At 40.1% G+C, this 23,604-nt stretch overlaps 3 protein-coding genes across 6 annotated transcripts; 2 read left to right on the plus strand and 1 right to left on the minus strand.

The window, feature by feature from the left end:
• The first annotated feature begins 334 nt into the window (after window positions 1–334).
• On the plus strand, window positions 335–6,606 carry LOC116332589. Its single transcript, XM_039600096.1, has 5 exons — window positions 335–360; window positions 1,695–1,776; window positions 1,904–2,093; window positions 3,270–3,473; window positions 5,752–6,606. The coding sequence occupies exons 2-5, from the start codon at window positions 1,724–1,726 to the stop codon at window positions 6,484–6,486; spliced, it is 1,182 nt and encodes a 393-aa protein (XP_039456030.1). The 5' UTR covers window positions 335–360; window positions 1,695–1,723; the 3' UTR covers window positions 6,487–6,606.
• Window positions 6,607–8,067: 1,461 nt separating this feature from the next.
• hcn5 (hyperpolarization activated cyclic nucleotide-gated potassium channel 5) lies at window positions 8,068–18,097 on the minus strand. Of its 4 annotated transcripts, XM_039600098.1 has the most exons (13): window positions 18,055–18,074; window positions 16,771–17,253; window positions 16,388–16,496; window positions 14,422–14,675; window positions 13,247–13,433; window positions 12,573–12,677; window positions 12,257–12,394; window positions 10,625–10,786; window positions 10,340–10,433; window positions 10,087–10,214; window positions 9,470–9,616; window positions 8,957–9,194; window positions 8,068–8,465 (listed from the first exon to the last, which is right to left on the minus strand). In XM_039600098.1, exons 4-13 carry the CDS (start codon window positions 14,604–14,606, stop codon window positions 8,293–8,295), a joined length of 1,557 nt encoding a protein of 518 aa, XP_039456032.1. In that variant the 5' UTR covers window positions 14,607–14,675; window positions 16,388–16,496; window positions 16,771–17,253; window positions 18,055–18,074; the 3' UTR covers window positions 8,068–8,292. The 4 variants fall into 4 exon arrangements, with proteins under 4 accessions (XP_039456032.1, XP_039456031.1, XP_039456033.1 ...); XM_039600097.1 differs by lacking the exons at window positions 16,388–16,496; window positions 16,771–17,253 and having other exon boundaries at window positions 14,422–14,717; window positions 18,055–18,097; XM_039600099.1 differs by lacking the exons at window positions 16,388–16,496; window positions 16,771–17,253 and having other exon boundaries at window positions 18,055–18,083.
• Window positions 18,098–18,169: 72 nt separating this feature from the next.
• Window positions 18,170–20,167, plus strand: LOC116332568 (cytochrome c oxidase copper chaperone). The gene is made up of 4 exons (XM_031755573.2): window positions 18,170–18,261; window positions 19,149–19,274; window positions 19,359–19,469; window positions 20,001–20,167. Exons 2-3 carry the CDS (start codon window positions 19,156–19,158, stop codon window positions 19,441–19,443), a joined length of 204 nt encoding a protein of 67 aa, XP_031611433.1. The 5' UTR covers window positions 18,170–18,261; window positions 19,149–19,155; the 3' UTR covers window positions 19,444–19,469; window positions 20,001–20,167.
• The last annotated feature ends 3,437 nt before the right edge of the window (window positions 20,168–23,604 follow it).

Raw genomic sequence — 23,604 nt, forward strand, 5'->3', positions numbered from 1 at the left:
TGGGTTTGTTTGACAGCTATGTTCTGTTGTTCCAGGCAGCAGCGTTACGGTTGCCATGGTTACAGGGTGACGCTCTCTCTCTGCGTGTTTCCTGGGTGAGAGAGCGCTTTTTTGTTGTTGTTGTTGTTGTGCTAAGCTAATAGGCAGAATGCTACAGGCATGGCCCTAAAGAATGTAGCCTCATGGGCAGTGTAGTCCGTGCCGCAGCAAGAATGGACTACCATACACGTTATGTGTCTGTGAGCGAGGGAGGGAGAGAAAGGAAAAGTCCGAGCTGTCACGGAGCAAAAACGGGAGCTGAAAGCATGTAAATATAATAATAACCACTGCAGCCAAGAAGAGTGCCTGACGAGCCCATTTGTAAGTAAGCTATTAAGACTCAACTGTACACTGTGTTCGTGTTTTCCTCCGGAAAAAATAAGTTCTGTTGGAGCAGCCTTTCAACGCCTCTCTCTGTCTCTGGCAAGCAAAGTTGACCCAGACAACAAAGTAAAGCTATTTTTCGGCTACCAGCCCCACACGGAACCCACCATATTAGCCAGAGGTCCCTTTACTACGGTTCGGAGTCATGGACCTTCAGTAACAGGAATAAATCACAGCAATAGTACATTCACGTAGTTGTAAACAGCATGATAATATATTAAGTAATCCAAAGTATTCAGAATACGTTACTCTCATTGAGTAACGTAACGGAATACGTTACAGAATACATTTTGGGGCATGTATTCAGTATTCTGTAATGGAATACATTTTAAAAGTAACCTTCCCAACACTGGGCATAAGTATATGGTTACTTCTTCATATCTTGCTTTGCATTGTGACACTGAAATATTTATTATATTGTTTAATCATCCTCAATCGACTTGACTCCATTTCAACGTTGTTTTTGTCTTAATACTTTCTGACCTTTTATATCAGAAGATGTTTCTGGAGAATTCAATTCAAAATGCTGTGCAGATAAACAGAATGGAACAGAAAAGGATATCATGTGTGGCAAGTATAAAGATTAGATGCACTTTTTTGTACAGTATATATTATTTTGAATAGTCTGCAATGCTATACTTCAGGATAAATAGAAGATGACCCCTATTTTTATGTGAGATAATGCTCCAGGTCTATATTAACACATTCAGTTGCCTCCATTTTAAAGAGATGTCAATACTGTTTGGCTCCACATGCCCCAGAAATAACCTGGATAAAAGGTCAAATACTGAGACCATGCAGCCAGGAGATGGAGCTGTATAGACCCAGAGAAACTGAACCCAGGAAACCTCTGATGAATAGAGGATCTTGTGTTTGTTTCCACAGCCTGGATCTGCACTGGACTAAACGATTGGAAAATGACATGCACTATTTATACAGGTATTATGTGAAAATATAACACCTGCAATACATGTGCACAGGTGAACATACACCTCTCAGCATTTCACAAATGTTAATCTAGCTTTACATTAATCCGTACGCATCACTTTTTTCTTCCTCTCAAGTTCAAAAAGGTATTGTAGGTGGAAGGCGCTTATCAGATACACTGATTGTATATAAATAGCGCACTGTGAAGGTCAGCACAAACCTGCACACCAAACAAGTGAGTTGAGGTGTAAAAAGAACCAGAGGGTTTTTGATCTGGTAAATGTCACAGTGATTTACACCAACTTCCATCATTTCTAAATCTCAGCTGTTCATTTTCTCCTTAGATAACCTTCCAAAGGACAGCTCAGGAGCCATGGCGATGTTTGGAAAGGTTTTGGAGCCAGTGGGCTACATGCAGACTGTGAGGTGGGTTTTCCTCTTTGACATGATAATTCACATTATACCTATGTGAACTTATATTTATATACAAAAGTTTTTTTGTCTTTTTTTTTTGGCTAAACCAGGAGTGTCTTTACTTACTTGCTGTGCACAGGGTCTTGGTCCAGGGTATCTGTTCCTATCTTGGTGGCAGTGCTACACAAGAGGAGACTGAGCTGGCCAAGAAGAACCTGGACCACATCGACCAGGAGCTGGGAGCAACGAGCTACGGCCTGCTGAAGGACCAGGAGGTCCATCAGCTGGAGAATGACCTGGCTGTGGTGTACTACCAGCTGGGTACTGCGGTGAGAAAACTCTGCGACCTCATAAACGCAATTTTATGTGCAAGGCTGTGTAATATAAGCTGAATAAATGATGGAATGTCTGGAAAAGAAATTATATAAGCAAGTATTTCATTAGCAATGGTAATAAAAAAAATCTATATAATTATTTAATAGCTGGAACATCATGCCTCAGGTTCTGGGACGTGAACATTTTATCTTTATTCACTGATCCCATGAAAGGCGAATAAATAAATGAATACATTAACATAAAAAAACATACACAGACTGAATTATCCACAATTAAAATCAAACAAAATTAAAATAGAGCTAAAAAGAAATCCTGCCTGTGCTCTCCGTTTTCTACTCAAAACACTTGTCTTACATACATCTAAAATCTGCCAGCGCTGATCTATGTGAAGTTTCCAACCTCTGGACCCTATTCTTACTGGAAGCAGTTTTATTTATCAAAACCTGGGCCAAATTTTCAATTGCTAGCTTCACCTTTAGTTCTCTCAGATGAAATTAATCCTGGGAAGTGTCTTCTTATCAAACTAATAAATTGACATACATAAAGCCTGAAGAGTAAAAGTAAAGCAAAAAGACTTTTCCCCCCTGAGCTTACACTGGGACTGCATTTGAATTCATCACTGTGAGTGTATTATGTAAAAATATGTGACCAGATGTATGATTAAAGCATCTGCTCATTTGTACTGACTCGTATTAACAGGGTTACGCCTTCTATTTTTCTCTTTAATTATTTCCGCGGCTAAGTATGGCATTCTGTTATGTCAACAGTTTACAGGTATTTGAATTTGGTGCTGGTGGTGGATAGGGTAGCAAGGTTGGGTTGGTAAAAAAAAAAAAACACAGGCAGAAAATGAATTCATGGAAACGTTTACCCACTGTCATTTTCTGGGTGGCTGGTTATTTTTGGAGTGAACGGATGAGAGATAATGAGACTCTTCATCAGCTAAAAGCTGCCAAATGTGAGTGCAAAAACCTAAATTGATAGAAAAGGTGCCGAGTGTGAGAACCGGAAAAGCTTTATGTGTCCTTGTCCAGATTATTTACTAACATTCTTTCATATTAAAGGAAAATGCCATGTTTTTAATTTGACCTGTAGTAAACTGAAGTATAGAGTTCATTATTGCCAAGAACCACTGGGTTTTAGATGCACTCCATCTCCTCTTGTTTTAGGTGAGGGCCCAGTCAGACTTCACCAAGAAGGAGACTGAGGTGTTCCTGCAGTACGTGCAGGATTACCGGCTGGAGAGGCAGCTAACGGCACTCTACAATCGTCTAATGGGAGTGTCGGCACTGACAGACCAGCCCCCGCTGCTGGAGGAGCTCATACTGAGCCGCAAGCCCAAACGCTGGGAGCTGAGTGAGTTCTGCGTCAAGGTTAGTGGATGTGCAATGCTGATTGTGGAAGGGTGGTGCTTGCTGTGGAGGGGTATTTGTGATTAACTCATTTGGCTGCAGGGAGTCAGGGCCATTAAAGTTTCATTTTTTTCTTATTTGACTTTCATTATGCACAGGCATGCAAGCCTGAGGTGATACAGCAATCTTATGCACAAATGCACGCGCACTTTTTTTTTTTTTTGCACATTTATCTTTGTGAGAACCTTCACTGACAAAATGGATTATTTGGTCCCCTGACCAAACATAAACTTGGTTCTAACATCACCCCTAAAATACTTCAAACAGCCCATTGAAGGACAGTCTGGAAAAAAAAAAGAACTGGTCACTTTTTCAACACGCCCTCAATGTCAAGGTCTAAAGCACAGTTTGGTATCCCGTAAATACAAATCTCCAATCACGTACAAACCGAGAGAAAGGAAAAAAATGACGGAAAATATAATAAAAAAAACAACCCTGGGACTTCATTATATAAGATCCAAAAATGAAGACGCAGTCACATAAATAACAGCACAAATATATCCAATCCCACTGAGAACAAGTTATGGAAAAAATGCAGGAGAGGAAAATGCAGTGAGAAGCACAGCTGTACCGGATTAACTATTAGTTTTCATAGCAAAAAAGATAAATGTGACAGAAAGGCACTGAGGTCCCGTGGGGAATGAAGCATGCTGCATCTGTCTTCTTGCTATGAAAATAAACTGAATATTTAATCTGCGGCGCTGTGACCTTCTCTTGTCTTTCTCGTGAGCTGAGTCGGCAAATTCCACCTTTGCCTGTGCTGGGAACAAATGTGTTCTGTCGCTTGCTTCGATGGATGAAGAGCTCAGGCTTTAAAGCTAAAATTAAAAAATCATTAGTTGCTTGTCAAGAAACGGAAAGGTTACTGGTTTTATTAACATAAAAGCATTTTCCTCCTTTATGCACAAAATCAAACAGACTTCTTTTTTTCTATTTCTTACATTTAAAAGTGACCTGATGGTCACTGTGGGTCCTTTAGTCCATCTGTCATTCCCCTTGGCAAGACACACAGAGCCAGTCTGCTACATAATGACTGTCCACTTTTACAGGAAATGAATCTCCCAGCAGTCACAGGCTTGTTTGTTATATAAAAGCAGTTAGATGATTATCTTTAAACCATAATTGGCTGCGTGGGGCCAGCACTGACCTCCTTGTTATAAACAAAATGTAAGACGGTGTTAAAGGAAGTGTGCACGCTTTGCGCTGCTTGTCCGTTCAGAACAGTTGTTTTCTTCAATCATCACCGCAATGAAGAGAAGGGTTTCCATCCAAGAAACTCAAATCAGTCCAGAGTCCTCTTATTAAAGGGCTTAAGTGTGGATTAGCCTTAATGCTGAAGCAGTTTCTGCTTGTAAACGGTGCCGAACAAGTGATTTGTTTGCACGTTTCTCTTTTCAAGGACTGATTTGCATAAGTGCACTTATATAAAAGCACGGTGCGCTCACTGATGTGAAATGATAGTTGCAAAATTTGCCCTCATGGTGTGGTTTAAATAATAAAGTAAAATGAACAATAAAAATGAGAAACCAGAGCTTATTTTGCACAGAGTGTATACAGCTGCAGGGTTTACTTTGAGAGAAGGACATTTTGAACCAACTATAGTAATCAAAGTCATGGCTGCAAATCATGTGGTCAAGCCTGAAGAGCCTGACCTTGTTAATCAAAGAAACTACAGCCAGGTTTCTTTAACCTTGAAGAACTTATCATAGATAAACATATTTTAGGTGATAACGTAATCTGCTGTGATTATGCCTCTACTGCTGTAACAAGAGCAAAGGCGATGTCATTTTGTCCTAAACCAGACAAAATCTACATCTACATAAGCTAATTACCCAAACCTGAAATAATAATGCTTTGATTATTATTATTATTATTATTATTATTATTATTATTATTATTATTTCACTAAAGGAGCCTGACTAACACTGAACATCCACATAGTGCTTTTTTGGTGTAGGCCTTACTCATAAAGGTCAATTTTGTTAAAGCCTTGCGAGCAGTGATTTTAATATGAATTACAGCTGTTTCTCAGAAAGGTGACTGGGTCACAGGAGAACAGTCAGTTTGTTATGTGCATTGTCATTTTTTTGTGAGTGAGGGGAAAGGTGTATTTACACCATTTGGAAGCATAAAGCATGTTTCTTAAAGAGCTGTTTTGTTCCTGTGGTTCCACTTTCTCAGACTGGGTCACGGACACTTTCACATGCTCACGTTCTTTTTCTCCTCTTTCTTCTGACAGATAAATTTTGTCCTGGGCACCGGTCTGCTCTGCCTCTTCACTCAGGCTTCCCTAACAGGAAGAGACCAGGCTCTTCTTATCAAGAGCTGGTCCGACCGTATGGGCGCCCTCTACAGGAAAATGAAGAACACGGGAGGTCGCTGCTTAGGCTACTTCCTGGAGCAGGCGGAAGACGATATACGGCAGCAGCTGCAGGAGGCCGTCCACAACCGATTGCCCCCAGACGAGGCGGCAGCTGGCATCCTGAAGACCCTGGAGAAGAATTACGATTGGCTGCGCTGGGCGGTGATGCTCCACCCCGCTGTGGGACCCAAGGAGGAGGAGGAGGAGAAGGAGGAAGGAGGAGAAAATGAAGGTGAAGCGACAGAACCACAGCCTGGCAATTTGCTCTCCGTGGCATCTGAAGCTCCTACCCCCCATGTGGTGGCGTGCTACCGGGACACACCCACTTCACTGGATAAAAGCCGCATCCACCAGCTCATCGTGGATTTGGAATGGAAGATCCCCAACCCACCACCTGAGGTGTACGCTTCCATAGAAGAAGACCCAGGCAGGGCTAGGCGCTACCTGGCTTCCCGCATGCTGAAGAAGTTGCAGGAGGGGTTGGGATCTGGTGTGGCCGTCCATGTTGTGCCGGGCAGGATGGAGATGAAATGCAACTTCCCTCAAGCCTCCTACTACCTCTACGAGTACAAACACCGGCTGGCCTCAGGCACGGTGTGTGTGTTTGGATAAAAGAGTCTGCTGGTCTCATGCACATGTTTCATAATTCTACTACACTATCGGCTTTAGATTTGTTGGTGGATATCTTGTGTACTATTGCCTCTAAATAAATATTATTTTAAAGAAAAACAACATACGCGAGTATTTGCCTTTCTTTATGGCTAAAGTCCAGTTTATTAAAACTTGGGTCTTATCTACACAGATGAGCTAAAACATTACAACCAATCACAGATGAAATGATTCTCTGAGCTATATTAGACAATAAGTGATCTCACAGTCATTTTGTTGAATGTGGGAGAAAAGTTGCATGTGTAGTCCTGAGAGTCTGTGACTAGGACCAGATTTTTATCATGATGGCCAGACAACTGGGTCGGAACACTTCAGTAACAACTTCCCTCAAACCTATTGTCACCTGGTGACAATAGGTTTGTGTTTGGATTCACGTTGGCTCCGCCTTGCAACTCACAGGACTTTGAGGATCTGCCACAAAGTGCCAGATAACCACAGGACGGAGCACAGCATATTAGAGAGGTGATCATAATTTTTTAGCTCATCATTTTAAGATATTTGGAGAAAATCTGAGCTGGACTGCATGAAGATATTTATTAATATGGTCACCTGAGGAGCACAAGACCAAAATTTCTCTTTGTCTAATAGTTTAAAGCCAAATACCTGAGAAACTCAACATTTCAACAAGCAAACGTTAGTGTTGTTACTGTGCACAGTGCAGAGCTGTTAACATGGCAGTAAATGTAATTGCTGAGATCTGGGAATAAAAAGTTCAAAGAGGTTAAGAACCCAAGAAATCAGACAGTTACAAGTGCATATTCATGATTAGCCATACTATGACTGTTTTGAGGTAAAACATCCGTCATGAACAGGAGCACTCACAGGTAGATCAAAGATAAAACAGTTGGTCTAAACCAGTGGTGGGCATTTCATTTTTCCAAGGGACCACATGAGAAACGGACTGTTCCAGATGGCCGCACTAATTATTATTTGTTATTATTGGTGTAGCCCTCCACAACAGTCCCTAACTGTGATAACTATTTGAACAAATTGGTAAAAATTTTACTGAATGCCTTTTGCATAAATAAGTTCCTCTAACAGCCAAATTAGTGTGAAACCTCCTTATTGCTTATATTTGACCAAATTTTTATTCTTTTGCCACAAATAATATGCATTGACTGAGTATTTTAGTATATATGTAAAATCCTGTGTATTTCCATAACCTGTATAAGAACTTACCCCAGTCTAGAGAAATCCTATACTAGCTGGAGTGGCTGTATACTATACTAGCTTCTTGTTGCTGCTTACCTATACAGCTGACGTAACAGAAACAATTTGCCTGGCAACAAAAGTGTCTAGTTTATGGCTTAAGTGTTGTCTTTCAAAATGAAAAAGATAGTGGAAGGGTGAAAGGCTAGCAGGCACATGTGCATACAGCCTACAGCAAAGTTGAATTAATTAATGTTAAGTATTTCTTATGACCATAAGGATGTGAATGACCAGATTTCTCTGTGTTCCATGTAAACACTAAACCAGGATAAGCCTCATTACTGGGATACGGAGAAGAAGGTGACTGAGATCAAATCCTTCACCATGTTTAGTCTTGTTTATTACTGATAACTGTTGGATCAGCAGACATAATAACTCCTAGATTGAAAGACTTTAAAACTTTCCATAATGTCCTTGAATAAGAGTCCAACTGGCGTCCATGTGGGTGAGTCTCATGGTCCATGACGCAACTACCCAAAATGCCCATGAAACGCGTCGTCCTTTTAGGTAATACTGTAATTCCAAGTGCTGTTTTTGTTCTTACACGAGTCCACCATCAGAGTTGAGCAGAGCCAATTTTTCCAAGTCCTTCCTGACATCTGGGAAGCCCTCCAGCGCATCCTGAAAGTCGTCCCAGGACAGAGAGAAACACTGGCAGTCGGTCAGTGCTTTCACTGTGGCCAGATGTTTGCCCTTGTTCAGCACACATGTCTCTGTACACACAGAAGGGTCCGTAAGACTGTGGTTAATGAGCAAATAAAATCTCATGACGGGGATGAGATCTGACAATTAATCCTAAATTAAAGCTGAGTTGTCCGAGGGAGGCCTGCTAAGCTTTAAACGTCGCAGAGATCTGCTGCCAAAAAGATTTGGAAGTGTTCACATGTAATGATGGAGAATTAAAGAAGTCAGCCAAATTGGCAAAAAAAGAGAAGATTTAATCACTTTGGTTCAACACTGTTCTTCTAAAACACAAATGGCAACAAAAAAACAAATAAATATTCTGCAGAGGAAATAGTTTGGAAACTTTTCAAATTAAACACATGACACAAGCCTAAAATTGAACCCCTAACTATCACAGTCGCTCTGATAAATTAATTCAATGTAGTAGTTTATTTTTTAATTGTTTTGCAAGGTCTGTCTTAGAGCTCATGAATTATTATTAGACACCGGCAACAACTATATTTGAGTAAATCTAACTCACCTCCAAAGAAGTCTCCATCACACAGTTCCCTTTCATAGGAATCGGTCTCCACAAGGACCTGGCCGTGATCGATGAAGAACATGCGGTCGCCCGGGACATTCTGTCGGACGATGATGTCTCCTTCCTGGAAAACCTCGTACTGCAGTTTGAGGAGGACGGTGTTGATGAAGCTTTGATCTCTGTTCTGAAACATCGGCACGTTTCTCAGCAGCCGGCTGCACATCACTGTCACGATTTGCTGAAAAATACACACAAATGAACAAATACAAAGCTTGGTATGACAAATGAAGATAGACGTGAGCTAAGAAACAACAAATCACACTCAGTTCGGGCAAGATTAAAGAATGAATGAAAAACAGATATTTATGTACAATGAATGTGACCAAGATACACAAAAGCATAACTGTGAATCTGTATGTATGAGGATGACATCTCATATAGATATCAATATGAGATCAACCAAAACAAATCAATCTCAGCCAGTTTGGAGATTCGCAATAGGCTCATCTATACCTCTTTGAGTGCTGAGGACACGGTGTCCATGACGTCCTTCTCATCAAACCACTTCCCTCCATAGCGAGCCTGGTAGTAATTGTTGAGGCGAAGCTGCAACTCTGGAGGGAGCTTCATGAAGGCCATGTAGTGCTCCAAACGGCTCATCTGTTGAAGATATATAGAATATATTACATTATAGATTACCATGTATAGATTATATCATAAGTTTTAAATATATTACTTGAACAATTAAATTCTGAATAACGATAAGTGATTACTGGTCAATAAAAGTTCAATCTAACTACAAAAATTCTAAATTAATAGGGAAAAAATTCATTTAAAAAATCACATATATTGAAAGGAACTAATCAATATATTTTCACTACTGATAATTTCTATTCTTTCCAATAGAATTCAGGTAGAATTCAGGTAGAATTATCAATGACAGAAAGTAGAGGAATGACAAAGGTTTGGTGAGCCAGGAACTAAATCATGGTTTTAGTTGCTTAGGGCATCTTAGCCAAGCAGAAAGTATATACTGTGCAGTGCTTTCCCCCCTGTTTTTAGTCTGTTTAATCTGTTTATTACTACACTGTACTTGCTGTTCAAGGAGTATAAGTGTCACCCATGAAGACCTTGCTCTTGTACTCCTTGGCCGCTGGGTCAAGGTTGGCGATCATGGCTGTCGCATTGGCCACGAGGACGGTGTACATCAGACATCCGGACACCATGCTGACCATGACGATCCACATTTCAACATAATCTAGAGAACAAAACAAAGACATGCCAGTGCAGTTGGTGTTAAATGTTGAGTGTTCGCATCTGAGGGAGAATATAGATCATATTTGCTTTTTAAAGTGGCAGAGAAAGAAAACTTAAACTCCTCACTTGTTGGAGCATCCATGGAGCCATAAGAGAGAGCAATCATCTGGGAGAGAGCTCGGAAAACACCCCATGAGTACTTAACGATGACCGTGGCATTCTGAAAGGAAAGGTTCAGTCATTATTGTCTATCATTTATCATCGTAAGACAGGCTTCTGAGGTAACATTGTTAATTTTTTTCTCTTTTTCTCATTATTGCATTTTTACAGTCAATAATTGTCTACATTGATGACAAAGTGAGAGCTACAAAACATCTCAGTAAGCACTAATGTGTGTAAAATGAGCTTTACCATCAGGTTTTCTTTGCGGACCCAGCAGTCGTTGGGAAACTCCTCCAGCATAGGCACAAAATACTGGATGCATCCGTTCCAGTGGCACAGCAGGAAAATCATTGTGAAGAGAGACATGATGCGGATGAACAGGCGAACCACCTCCAGGTTTGCATTTGACACCTGTCAGGAAAAGGGTACACGACACTTGGTCAGCGGGTAATACACAGCATTGCACTGTACTGGTAGAGTGTTTGACCTAGTGGACATCTTTACAACAGCACACAGGGTGTACACTTGTCAGCTCTTTCTACTGTATTAAGGATTCATATTCACTCACTGTTACATAAACAATATCACAACATTGTTTGTTGGTGGTGGGTGTGGAACAGCCATGATTTAGTTATTTATTGGGCAAACTCGAAGGATCTATTTGACCTTTTTATCGTTCTGGTTTATTAGAACCCAGGTCTTACTTTAATAGTTTTGTTCATTGTTGAAATATACAACATTGCACGATTACTTCAATACAGCAAGGTCAGATGGTACGAGAAACATGAGGAGCTAGGCTGTAAGTGAGCCAGCAGTTTAGTCAGATTATCTTAACCACCTCATTTGTTAGCCCTGTGATGGGTCTGGTGACCTAACTAAGGTGTACCTTGCCTCTCACCCTATCACAGCTGGCCCCAACCCTACACAAGTGGAGAGTAAAATACATGTAATGGACTTTATTTGCAAGTAAAATAATGGTAATTGCAAAGGAAGGCTGAGAGAACACGACTGCCGTAAGAAGACATGCTCAAAGTTGGAGTGGGACGTTGATGTGTAAACTATGAGGAACACGTGGGCTAATGGTTTAATCATTTTCTTGTGCAAATGTACATGTTTGATCATTCAACTGCTTGTATTTCTAGCTTATTGTGACTTTAGAAAAAAAATAAATAATGGTTTTTAATAAACTCAAAATATGCTTTAAGGACAGATTTCTTGATCCAAACCTAATTTACCAGTCAGTTAAAAGCACACTACCCACAGAGGTTTATGACACAAACTGCCACAATGGACAAGAGAATAGACAAAAAGCTTACTGAAACAAGAACACCTCCAAAACGCGAGCGATGTGTTGATAAAACACTACATTAACCCTCAGCCTGCCATTCTAACATGATCTGATTCCTGAACAGAGCCCAGATTTTTGGCTGCAAGATCTGGTAGCGATGAGACAGGCATCTTTCATCAAAAGAAAAAGACAGCTAAAGGACAGCATAAAGTTTCCAGGATTTATGGGAACCCCCAACAAAACACACACTACAAACCATTTATTATCGCAACTACCAGTTTATAAACAAACATAGATAATGCAATAAAAACACCTTGCCAGAGAGATAACAGTGTTGTTCTATATGAAACTGTCATTTGTTACGTAAACCCATGTTGATTGAGCCCAGTGTTTCTGTATTTACTGTTTGCCAAACACAGATAGGCAAATTCACTTAGAAAATAAACATATTGCCCATCAGTGCACGAGCATGACATTGCTAAGTGTCAGATTTGTCACTAGAGCCCGGTGTCGTAAGTATCAGCAGCAGGGAGGAGAAAGGCTGATTGAATTTCAGAGGTGAGCTTTGAAGACTATCTGGCATTTAAACTTACTTTCTCCACTTCGTTGAAGAACCGGACCAGTCTGGAGACTCGAGCCAGCCTGATTAAACTGAGGATCCGCACAAACATCAGTATCCTCATCATCTTGTTGGTCTTGGAGGGGTTGTCATCGTTGTGGTAATGTAGTCCCTGACATTGTACATTAAAAATGCTGCAATTAGAATCTTAATCCACCTCATTTGCTCATTTACAACTTTGCTTAATTAATAAGTGTCAGCAAGGCTTTCTTCCTTTTCTAAGTGCTAACATATACAGTACAGAAGAAGTACAGTGTTGGCTTTTCCTGCCTCTTCCTCTTTATTATTACCGCAAACAGCAGTATGTAGCCAATTGGGAAAGCTGCTATAACGTCTGGAATGAACCATGTCCTCAGGTAGCTGACTCGGATCCGCTTGATATCCAGAATTGCTTCCTGTAAAACAGAACAGAGCAGATAGATGAAGACGCCGTTCACCATGTGCTACAATCGCATGTATAATTTAACACTTGAACTAAAACAATATTTGGAGAGGTAATCCAAAACTAAGAGTGAGTGTGATGTCAGACGAGTTTGGCAGGGTGCTGAAAATGTTACTGAGGCACATGCATCAATATTTCAAGCAGACTGAGAGTAAATCTGGCAAAACCAGATGTGCGGTCGAGAATAAACACCACACACAGGAAAAACATCACAGATGGGCCATTAGGAAGACAGAAGTCACGAAACACGAGCCAGCGAAAACAAACAGGATATATTGTGCATAATACTTAATTTGAAATGTTATACTTCTCATTCATCCACAACATCATAATCCCCGTTATAAAATCAAACAGCAGTTGCCGTTTTCACCCGTGTCCAGGAGCTAAGGGGGATGCCGCTAATCTAGCCTTTCGTGTATTCAGTAGATTACAGATGGTGCAGAGATGGAATGTATGTGCTCGTCTGCACCCGGATTATAGACTTCCAGATTGTGTCTGAAAATAGAATATAGCCACTCTCACCTCTGCGTCCTCGGTTATGATCCCCGTCCGGAAATTCAGTGCCACATCTATTAGGAACAAAGTGTCTGAAAACACGTTAAAGCCTTCCCATGCCAGCCCGCTGTTTCCGTCCAGAAAGGCTATCTCCATGGGAATCCCAATCAGGTTCAGAAATGTGATGACCATCATGATCAAGATGTAGTAACTCCTAGGGGAGGAATGATCACAAAAACATATGTGTGACTTTCCAGTAACTCTTATTTTCCATGTCACAGTGTAGTGGAAAGTCTCACATCATTTGCTAGAAGAACTCATTAGACAGCCGGTAAGGCAAGCCGATTCATGCACACTAAATACTCTGATAATGTAAGTGTACATCTCCTCAGCCAGGGTACGATTGCCAGGCTCAAATAACTCTGCTCTCTGATCTCAATTGTTTCATTCCCTCTCTAATTTCCCTCCATCTGATCATCTTACAGACTAATATTAGCAATCCTGCATATATAATACAAAACCAGCTCTCTGTGAAAACGCGTTCCTTAAAGAAGTCATTTGATAGGTCCGTATTTTTTTTCTAACTCGGTTATTGCTTATAAACCTTGGATCGTTCTTTTAGGTTTTCTTGTGTCACTTCAAAATGTATTTGTTTCCTTTTATCCTAAAAATAATGCATCTTATTTTCGGCTTTATTTCTAAGCTTTCTCTATTGTGATATCAGAAGAAAATCATTCTCATTGCCAATAAATGACTGGATGAATAAATACTGTTTAGCAGTCAAACAACTCTAGTCCTTAAACACACTAGAAAAAAACACTTTAAAAGTTTAAACTAGAGAACTCAAGAGGAATTCCTCTTCTGTCTCATCCAACAATGGTGTGAACGGTGTGATTTATGGAATATGCTAAACTTATGGTACTCAGTAAATCTACTGGATACAGTAAATCTATAAGCAGTATCTATATTTGTTTTCATTAATGCACTTATTCTAATGATATTCTAAGGAACAAGTTAATGCAATGCACCTTTGTATTTCCAGTAAATACTCCAAAAACTGAACTATAAAATGCATAATTATTTATTAAATGTAAGGGAGAAATTAAGTAATCAATTAACTATAAAAACTTACAGAGACAGACCAAAGAAACAGTGGAAGTGATATGCATGACTGACCTCAATCTATCAGATATATTAAATACCTCATGAGGCTGAAAGGGTGAATGACAAAGACTCCACTCTCCAGCTGTCGCATACACTCCTTCTCCACGGCCACCTCGCTGCCGTACACGTACAGGGACTGTCTGTTCAGTTGCGGGAGAAGCAGGGCTCTCCATCCACAGTTGGCTTTGGTGCATGCTACGTTGGGACCTTTCAATTTCTCCATGGCCAACTTTAGTTCCCTGTGATCAGCCGAATGCCATCCTCCCCTCTGCTACTGCTGCTTCTGCCTCTCCTGAGGATGAGTAGAGCCTGACTCTACCAGCTCTGACCTCTCCTATTGGTCACAAGGTAATATTCTAACTAGGCTCCCAACCTCAGGGCTTATTGAAGCTGTGCGGAGCGAGGCGAGTGGATACCCGCCTTTCTGCTCGATCCCTCCCTCCCTCCCTCCCTCCGCACCCTCTCCGTCTGCCTCTCTCTATTTCTGCCCCACTCCACCCCTACACTTCTTTTCTTTTTCACCCAGCTCATCAACTATTCAGTATCTGTGTCTCATCCCCACATAAATCAAGCCGTGTCAAGAGGGCAAGGTCCGGCTCACATTAATACAAAGACAATGATGGGTGTGTGCATGTACAGGGGATGGGAAGGGATCGCAATTATTGTCATGTGAAATAGACATCTGGCAGCATGTACAGGGACAAGTTCAACCTGGGCCACCTCTAACTAGGGATGTAATTAAACCCTGTACTGTGTTACCTGATGCTGTACATATGCATGCAGCTTTGAGCCAGCTCCCATGTTGTTTGTTTGCACATATCACATCAGTAACAGAAAACAAAACAAAGGCTGAAATATTTATTTCCCTGGATGACAAAGTGGAAAATTTGGACCTGAATCTTTTTTGAACTCTGTTGGGTGGGTGGGATTCATTGCAAACTTGTTAGTTTAACAAACGAAAAATAAAACTGATATTAGAGGTTGTGCCAGCACAGTGGGATTAACTTAGAGACCGTGTCAGTGGGTAAGGTGAATTACTGGCAGCTTAGGCCATGGGATGTGTCTAATAATGTGAGCTACATTTTATGAGATGAAATCTTTTTTAATAACTTTGTACAACTGTCCCTGTGGAGAAGGGTACAGGAAACAATAAAAGTGGTTGTGTATAAGAAAATTCTCTCTGTTAGAGTCCAGACTTTGCAGATTTGCAAGGGAAATTCTGTTGACGTGATTCTTGTGTGTGTGTGTGTGTGTGTGTGTGTGTGTGTGTGTGTGTGTGTGTGTGTGTGTGTGTGTGTGCGTGTGTGTGTTAGACCTGTGCCAACCTGTCCAGGTGCACAGTGTCTTTCCCTCAGTGTGTGTCCTAAAATAGGCTTCAGTTCTTTGTGACCTCAAATCCAAAAAAAGACTTACGAGATTATTGGATGTCATACTGATGTAGTTTTCACTTTCACTGACATGTAAGTATTAAGCATTAAATTCAGGCTACATATCTTCAAATAATAAAGCAATGTCTTTTTCTGAGTTGGTGTTCAGGGGAAATTCAATAAATAAATAAAGGTTTTAGTTTTATGGTTAATTTATATTTTTTTCTTGGTGTATTTGGTTATGGTTAATTTAAAGTAAAACAATATTAATATGGAATAGAAACAATGGATTTAACACATTCCACACTCTCTAAGTCAAACCATTTACCTCAACTTCCAGTTCTGGCATTAAAACATACACAACACATTCAGGACATCTGTAGTTCAGGAGGTACATTTGGTTGTCTGCTAATCAGAGGCTCAGCCGGTTCATTCTTTTTCAAGATGCTGAACCCCAGATTGTCCCTCATGCATGCTTTGGATGACTGCATGGTTGTTAGAAAGCCCTGACAAAAACAGCTCATTGAGTAACCCAACCTGCAGTTTAGCCTGCAACTGTCTTCTTTGTTTTCAGTGTATTTCGCAAGTTGTCTGTTTCAAATAATCTAATCAAACAATAGTAAAATAGGAGGCCTACATTTGTCTTTCAACAGAAGCTACTGGAAGTTTTCTGCCGACCGGACAACAAGGCATCAGGCGATCAGGACTCAAACTGTGGCTCTCCACCTGTCTTCCATTTGTGAACACTGAAACAGTATTTGGATCAAATTGAGCATACATTGCAGACATCATATGCATTTATATATGTTTCACATACACAGTAATACTGTGGAAAGCATAGCAAAGACTGCAGAAAATGGAAGTGCATGTATCACAGTGAACAATATGCTTACTTGCTTATTTATCTAGCACACAGCTGGCCCTCAAACTAGAATAAGTGACTCACTGCCTCTGCTTACGCATTGCTTTGTTGTGCTGACGCACAATAGACCCAGTAGACATGTTGAAGCGCACACATACCTTTCAGTACTGCAGGTCCGAAAATGAACATTTTTCATATTCCAAAACTCCCGAGGCAACGTTGTGTATATTGCACCCACCAGCAGCAACTGCGTCTTACATAACAGAATATCTTACAGAATTGTGTAGAAAAATAAAATCTGTGCAGTGCTGATGTTAATTTTCTGCGTGTACACGTTCTTGATTATTACTAAAGTGTAGGTTTTATAGGAAGCGTGATGCTGCAACAAGTTATTTCTAATTTTTAAGATAAAAATATTTTAAAAATCTGGTTGCAGCTACTCAAATGTGAATGTTTGAAAGTTAAATGTTTGGGGTTGGACTCAATAATCTGCAATCATCCAGCACTGACATATCATTAATACCACGGTGCAATAGAACTTGAAGCTTGGTGATGTCGACCATGTCGATGAACCTGATATCCTGAATCTTAAATGTCAGCTGCCCTTTGTACATTTTTTCTAATGTACTAATTCTGTCAGTCTACAAAACAGAAAACAGAAGAACATAATATAGTGGGAATTTAAGAACACTGTAGCATTAGCACCTGTAGAAATGATTATGTACAGTCTGAAACATTTTTCAGATGTATTCTGTAATATATACCAAGCAGGTTTTGCACATTTTCTTTATACTGTCTAAATAAATGTAAATATATAATGTATTTTTCATATTGTCGTTTTCTTTATTTGATGTGTATGTGTATGTGTATTTTTTCAGTGGAAATATAGGCAGTTATAGTTATATAGTTCATAAATTATTTAGCAACATTTCTCTTGTTGTTACATCTGTAATGTGATATTTGGGTCTTTTATTCAACTATATAGTCCTACATTGTGCAGGACTATATAGTTGCCCTACCTATTACAAGAAATACAATTGTTTTGGTCTTTTTGGCCAAATTAAACCTTAACTATGAAAAACTTTTAACAATCAAAAGGGGACATTAGTTGGACATAAATATTTGTGATCCCCTTTTTTCAGTTCAAACAGAATATTTGAAATAGTCTGACCCAGTGTTGGAATATGGCAGATAACTAGCTGGCTAGCTAACTAGCAAACTAACTAAATAAAAAAGAAATCTTAAACTTAGTATCGTCTTTAGCTATTTTAGCTAAGGGTTTCAATTTTACATGTAAGTTAATGTTAAAAAAAAATCAAATTAGCTAATATTTTCAAGGTAAACTAATCAATAAATAATCAGCACATAAGTTAATGCTTGAATATTCAGCACTGAGAATAATGTCAGCATGCCTCTAACAAGTTCACCATACACTCACATACCTGTCTGCCTGGTGGTAATACAGTACTACAGTTTCTCTTCTTTCTCTTCGCCTTTGTTTCTAAGCACTACATTTCCCAAAAGTCTCTAACACGGCACATGACATAGTCACGTGACTTTGACACGCGAACACGTGTTTCCCGCATGTTAGTTTCATTTTGAAGGTGAAGCGTCTGTGTACCAGCGGCACTGTCGGCCTCCTCATACAAGTAAGAGAGCGTTACACAACATAGCTTAGCTACGTTCATAACGAGCAGGTGGCTTAATTGCTACACTACGGCTTGAGTAGGTTTGGACGAAGCGTTTGTCACCATGTTGTATGTTGTGTGCATGTTATTAGTTATGTCATCACTGTTAGCCACCGAGAGCTAACTTTGTTAGCTGACAGTAACATTACACAACAAGGGTTAGATAAAGCTAGTAAACCACAACACTGAGGCAAACACAGGGTTTGTTTGTTTGTTTGTTTTAACTTATTATGAGCAACTCTCTGAAGGCTCGGATACTTCAGAGTCATGTGTTGTGTGTTGCATGTGGTGACTTTGCCGGTTGACCTAATCATAACTACATAACTACCTTATCATTGCATCAGTTCAGCGCCCTTCAGCAGCATAAGTGTAATGGTAGGACGTTTCACGCGTAATTAGTTGATTAGCAGTTTTATGAAACGTCATAATGAAGCGACACCAAAATAATAAAAATAGTGGCTTACTTTGGCGAATCCTCACAGTCTTCTTTTATTCAACTGTATTTTGTATGATTATGAGCTTTCTGGTTGGACCGTGAGTGTTTGGAGTATTTTAGTGGCATTGCTTTCCTCATCCTGTGTTCTAGTCGTCAAACATCAATTAGTCCTTTTTGTTGAATATTAAAACAAAGCAATAAAGCAATTCATAGGACCACAGTCGGTTCACACCTCTTTATTTGATATGTGAAGAAAAATTCCTGTTGCATATTCCAGCTTCCCTGTGAAAAGTGTTTGTCAGGTGACAAAGACATGTGTAAATCTAAATGAAGCCTGAGTGAAAATACACGCATATTACTCAGTGGTTAAAGTTTGCCAGTCCTCAAAACTCATCTCATTTCCTTGTTTCAGTCAGAAGATGTCAGCCCTGTCTGCTGCCAGCGTCGAGTCTGCAGCTGTGACTGAGAGCACAGAGCAGAAGAAGCCACTGAAGCCATGCTGCGCATGTCCGGAAACAAAAAAAGTCAGGGATGCTTGGTGAGGAGCTGGCCAGAGAAATTGAAACGGTCTTCACGTTTTAAGTGAGAATGGTTATTCATCCAACATCTTTGTTTCCACCAGCATCATTGAAAAGGGAGAGGAAAACTGCAGGGACCTTATTGAGGCACACAAAGACTGCATGAGGGCACTTGGATTCAAGGTCTAACTAGTTCTTCTGTGCGTGCTTGTGTGGTAAGTATTAAATAAAACCACTTCAAACAGTCCCAGAGTTAATTTTTCCAGGGAACTAGAGTCATTTGTAGCGATTAGATACCACACTAGAACATGAGTGCACCAACATGCACAATGTTACTGTCAGCTTTAATATAAATATAGAATTGCAAGAACTTTGAGTGACACACATTTATCATTATTATTTTTGATACTGTCGAAATGAAACTTGCATGTGATGGTTGCACACTGAGTTTACATGCCACTAGTTGAATGTGCTTTGACAGCCTGAATCCAGTTTGAATAGAGTCAGTGTGGCGTGAAAGTGGGCACCTGACCTTTCTGTGAACCATGAAAAAGCCGGACCTTACTGTAGTATCAGCATTATTTGTTTATGCTGGGTTTAACGGCTTTCCCCTTTTGCCAGGGCAGCCCTTTTTAGGACAGCTCAATTTAAATAAAATATCTTCCAGCTTTTCACTTGCATACAGTGTCAGGTGTGATGTAGTAGTCATGTGAATTGCTGATTGTGTGCATTTTGGTCTCTTGCAGTGTGTTGCTGTGTGTGGAAGGTGACCCTGAGTATTTGTTTCTTCACTCCCCCCCTGCACTTCTTATTTATACCTTTTGTTGGATTAACTGTGCGAAAACTATTTTTTCAAGTCTGCAAAATCTGAGAAATTCTGATGTGAAATTGAATAAAAATCCTATGCAATAAACTTGTTGTGAAGGTGTTTTATTAGTCGTGCACTCATCTTAAGGTTTGCATTGAGGATCTGTTCTGCCAAGGGAAACGGTTGCTTGCCACAGTTGCTGTTCCTGGTATGCACTTACAGTTAAATATAACTCTTGCCCCTGCAAAGTCAATACTTGGCATATCTGCATTCTTTTTCCACAGTGTGTCACTGTCACTGAAGTGTGCTTGGCTGTGGACATTATTTTCACACTTTGAAAAAACACTTGAAAGGAATGCGATAGTGTATTGGAAAACACTCCTAATTCACTTCATATTATGCCTACACTGAAGGGATTACAGGGAGTGCAGAATTATTAGGCATGTTGTATTTTTGAGGAATAATTTTATTATTGAACAACAACCATGTTCTCAATGAACCCAAAAAACTCATTAATATCAAAGCTGAATGTTTGTGGAAGTAGTTTTAGTTTGTTTTAGTTTTAGCTATTTTAGGGGATATCTGTGTGTGCAGGTGACTATTACTGTGCATAATTATTAGGCAACTTAACAAAAACAAATATATACCCATTTCAATTATTTATTTTTACCAGTGAAACCAATATAACGTCTCCACATTCACGAATGTACATTTCTGACATTCAAAAACAAAACAAAAACAAATCAGCGACCAATATAGCCACCTTTCTTTGCAAGGACACTCAAAAGCCTGCCATCCATGGATTCTGTCAGTGTTTTGATCTGTTCACCATCAACATTGCGTGCAGCAGCAACCACAGCCTCCCAGACACTGTTCAGAGAGGTGTACTGTTTTCCCTCCTTGTAAATCTCACATTTGATGATGGACCACAGGTTCTCAATGGGGTTCAGATCAGGTGAACAAGGAGGCCATGTCATTAGTTTTTCTTCTTTTATACCCTTTCTTGCCAGCCACGCTGTGGAGTACTTGGACGCTGCGTGTGATGGAGCATTGTCCTGCATGAAAATCATGTTTTTCTTGAAGGATGCAGACTTCTTCCTGTACCACTGCTTGAAGAAGGTGTCTTCCAGAAACTGGCAGTAGGACTGGGAGTTGAGCTTGACTCCATCCTCAACCCGAAAAGGCCCCACAAGCTCATCTTTGATGATACCAGCCCAAACCGTACTCCACCTCCACCTTGCTGGCGTCTGAGTCGGACTGGAGCTCTCTGCCCTTTACCAATCCAGCCACGGGCCCATCCATCTGGCCCATCAAGACTCACTCTCATTTCATCAGTCCATAAAACCTTAGAAAAATCAGTCTTGAGATATTTCTTGGCCCAGTCTTGATGTTTCAGCTTGTGTGTCTTGTTCAGTGGTGGTCGTCTTTCAGCCTTTCTTACCTTGGCCATGTCTCTGAGTATTGCACACCTTGTGCTTTTGGGCACTCCAGTGATGTTGCAGCTCTGAAATATGGCCAAACTGGTGGCAAGTGGCATCTTGGCAGCTGCACGCTTGACTTTTCTCAGTTCATGGGCAGTTATTTTGCGCCTTGGTTTTTCCACACGCTTCTTGCGACCCTGTTGACTATTTTGAATGAAACGCTGATTGTTCGATGATCACGCTTCAGAAGCTTTGCAATTTTAAGACTGCTGCATCCCTCTGCAAGATATCTCACTATTTTTGACTTTTCTGAGCCTGTCAAGTCCTTCTTTTGACCCATTTTGCCAAAGGAAAGGAAGTTGCCTAATAATTATGCACACCTGATATAGGGTGTTGATGTCATTAGACCACACCCTTCTCATTACAGAGATGCACATCACCTAATATGCTTAATTGGTAGTAGGCTTTCGAGCCTATACAGCTTGGAGTAAGACAACATGCATGAAGAGGATGATGTGGACAAAATACTCATTTGCCTAATAATTCTGCACTCCCTGTATATACATACATGATTATGTATATGTATACCATTACATATATAGGACCACTTTAAACATAGTAAATATCCCTCAGTAGTCATGTAGGAAGTGTTTCTCACATCTCTGTAGGCTGACAAGTGCAAAGTAAAATTATTAGTATCAAAGATTCAATACTGTACACAGGTTGTATAAACAAACCTATTAACATAAGCTATGTTACAATTTACGTTTTCTAATTTAATGTGCTTTATAATGTTGTAGTTTGAAATTATTATGTTATATATATATGTATATGTTGCCAGTCAGCAGTTTAAAAGTCACCTCAAATCATGTCAGATTCTTAATTCAGTGCATGCTTATACTAACTTAAAATGAGAGATTATCTGTTCACTTAGCTAACATTCATAATTTTATGTCTGCAACAAATGAGAGAAATCTTACACAGAAGGGTGCTCATGGAGAATGCAAAAACCAAAGCTCTGTTTCTCAAATTAAAAATGAAGCAATTGAGAAATTCGCCTACATTTATTGCTTTCTTCTTTTGCACGTGATCCACTTCTCCGTCAGGTTACATGAAATTTGGCAGATTTCTTTTTATGTTATCTTGCTGACAAACAGACAAATTGCACTGAAAACACACCCTCCACCTTGACGGGAGGAAAAAGCGCGTCTGGCTGTAACTTTTATGGCATTGAATTTAAAATCCTTTTTTTGATTACACTATCTCTGAACATTTAGTACTGCAAACAGTGTGCCTCCTTATTGCCAATATTGATGTTTGGCCGACATATTGGTTCATCACTTACCGTACGCTAAAGGAAATCATAGACATTAGAAGCCCATCTAGCTTTCATCTGCTTTTATTCACTAGGATTCAGATTGCTGTCCTCCTGTCAACCAGAGACAACTAGCAGGGCAACAGCGACACAAACAGCCAAACAGAGAGAAAGAAAAATCTGTCAAAAACTGGAAGCACTGTTCCTGAATATATGGAGTTCTGTATTCTTGTACCTTAAAAAACAACACTTTGCTCATTTTCGACTCATTTATAACACGATCTATTTTCTCCTGATTACTAGGTGTGAAATTTTTAATATTAATTTCCATTGCAAAGTTTTAATTTTAAAATAGCATTCATTCTTATTTTCACTGAGCAATATTCATATAGACTGATATTTAGTCCCTGTGAGCTGTCCACACGCTGAGAGCCGGATATGTGAGGCGATGTTGGTGTGTGTGTTTATACCTGAAATCTGACCTGAGCTGCCATCCTACTTATTACAGTGTCTCTAAATATGCACCAGCAGAGCCACACTTCCTGCGAGCAAACTGGACTCAGTGAAGCCTGTGTGAAACTCTGAACCCCCCTGGAGGAACTTCTTTGTCGGATAAAAAAAAAGTGGGTGACACTTTGTGAGTCTCTCTGAGATACTACTTGTTATAGTCCCTCTTGTCCCTCCTGTTTCCTGCCTCCCTCTCCCCCTCTCTGTCTCTCTCTTGTGCTCTCTTTCTCTCTTTCTGTTATGTTAAGTAGCAGGCCTGCTTTCTGTCTGCCACTCTGTCCTCCTTGGGTTTCAATTCC

The sequence above is a fragment of the Oreochromis aureus genome, linkage group 16 (genome assembly GCF_013358895.1).
Source record: "Oreochromis aureus strain Israel breed Guangdong linkage group 16, ZZ_aureus, whole genome shotgun sequence".
NCBI classification, from domain to species: Eukaryota; Metazoa; Chordata; class Actinopteri; order Cichliformes; family Cichlidae; genus Oreochromis; species Oreochromis aureus.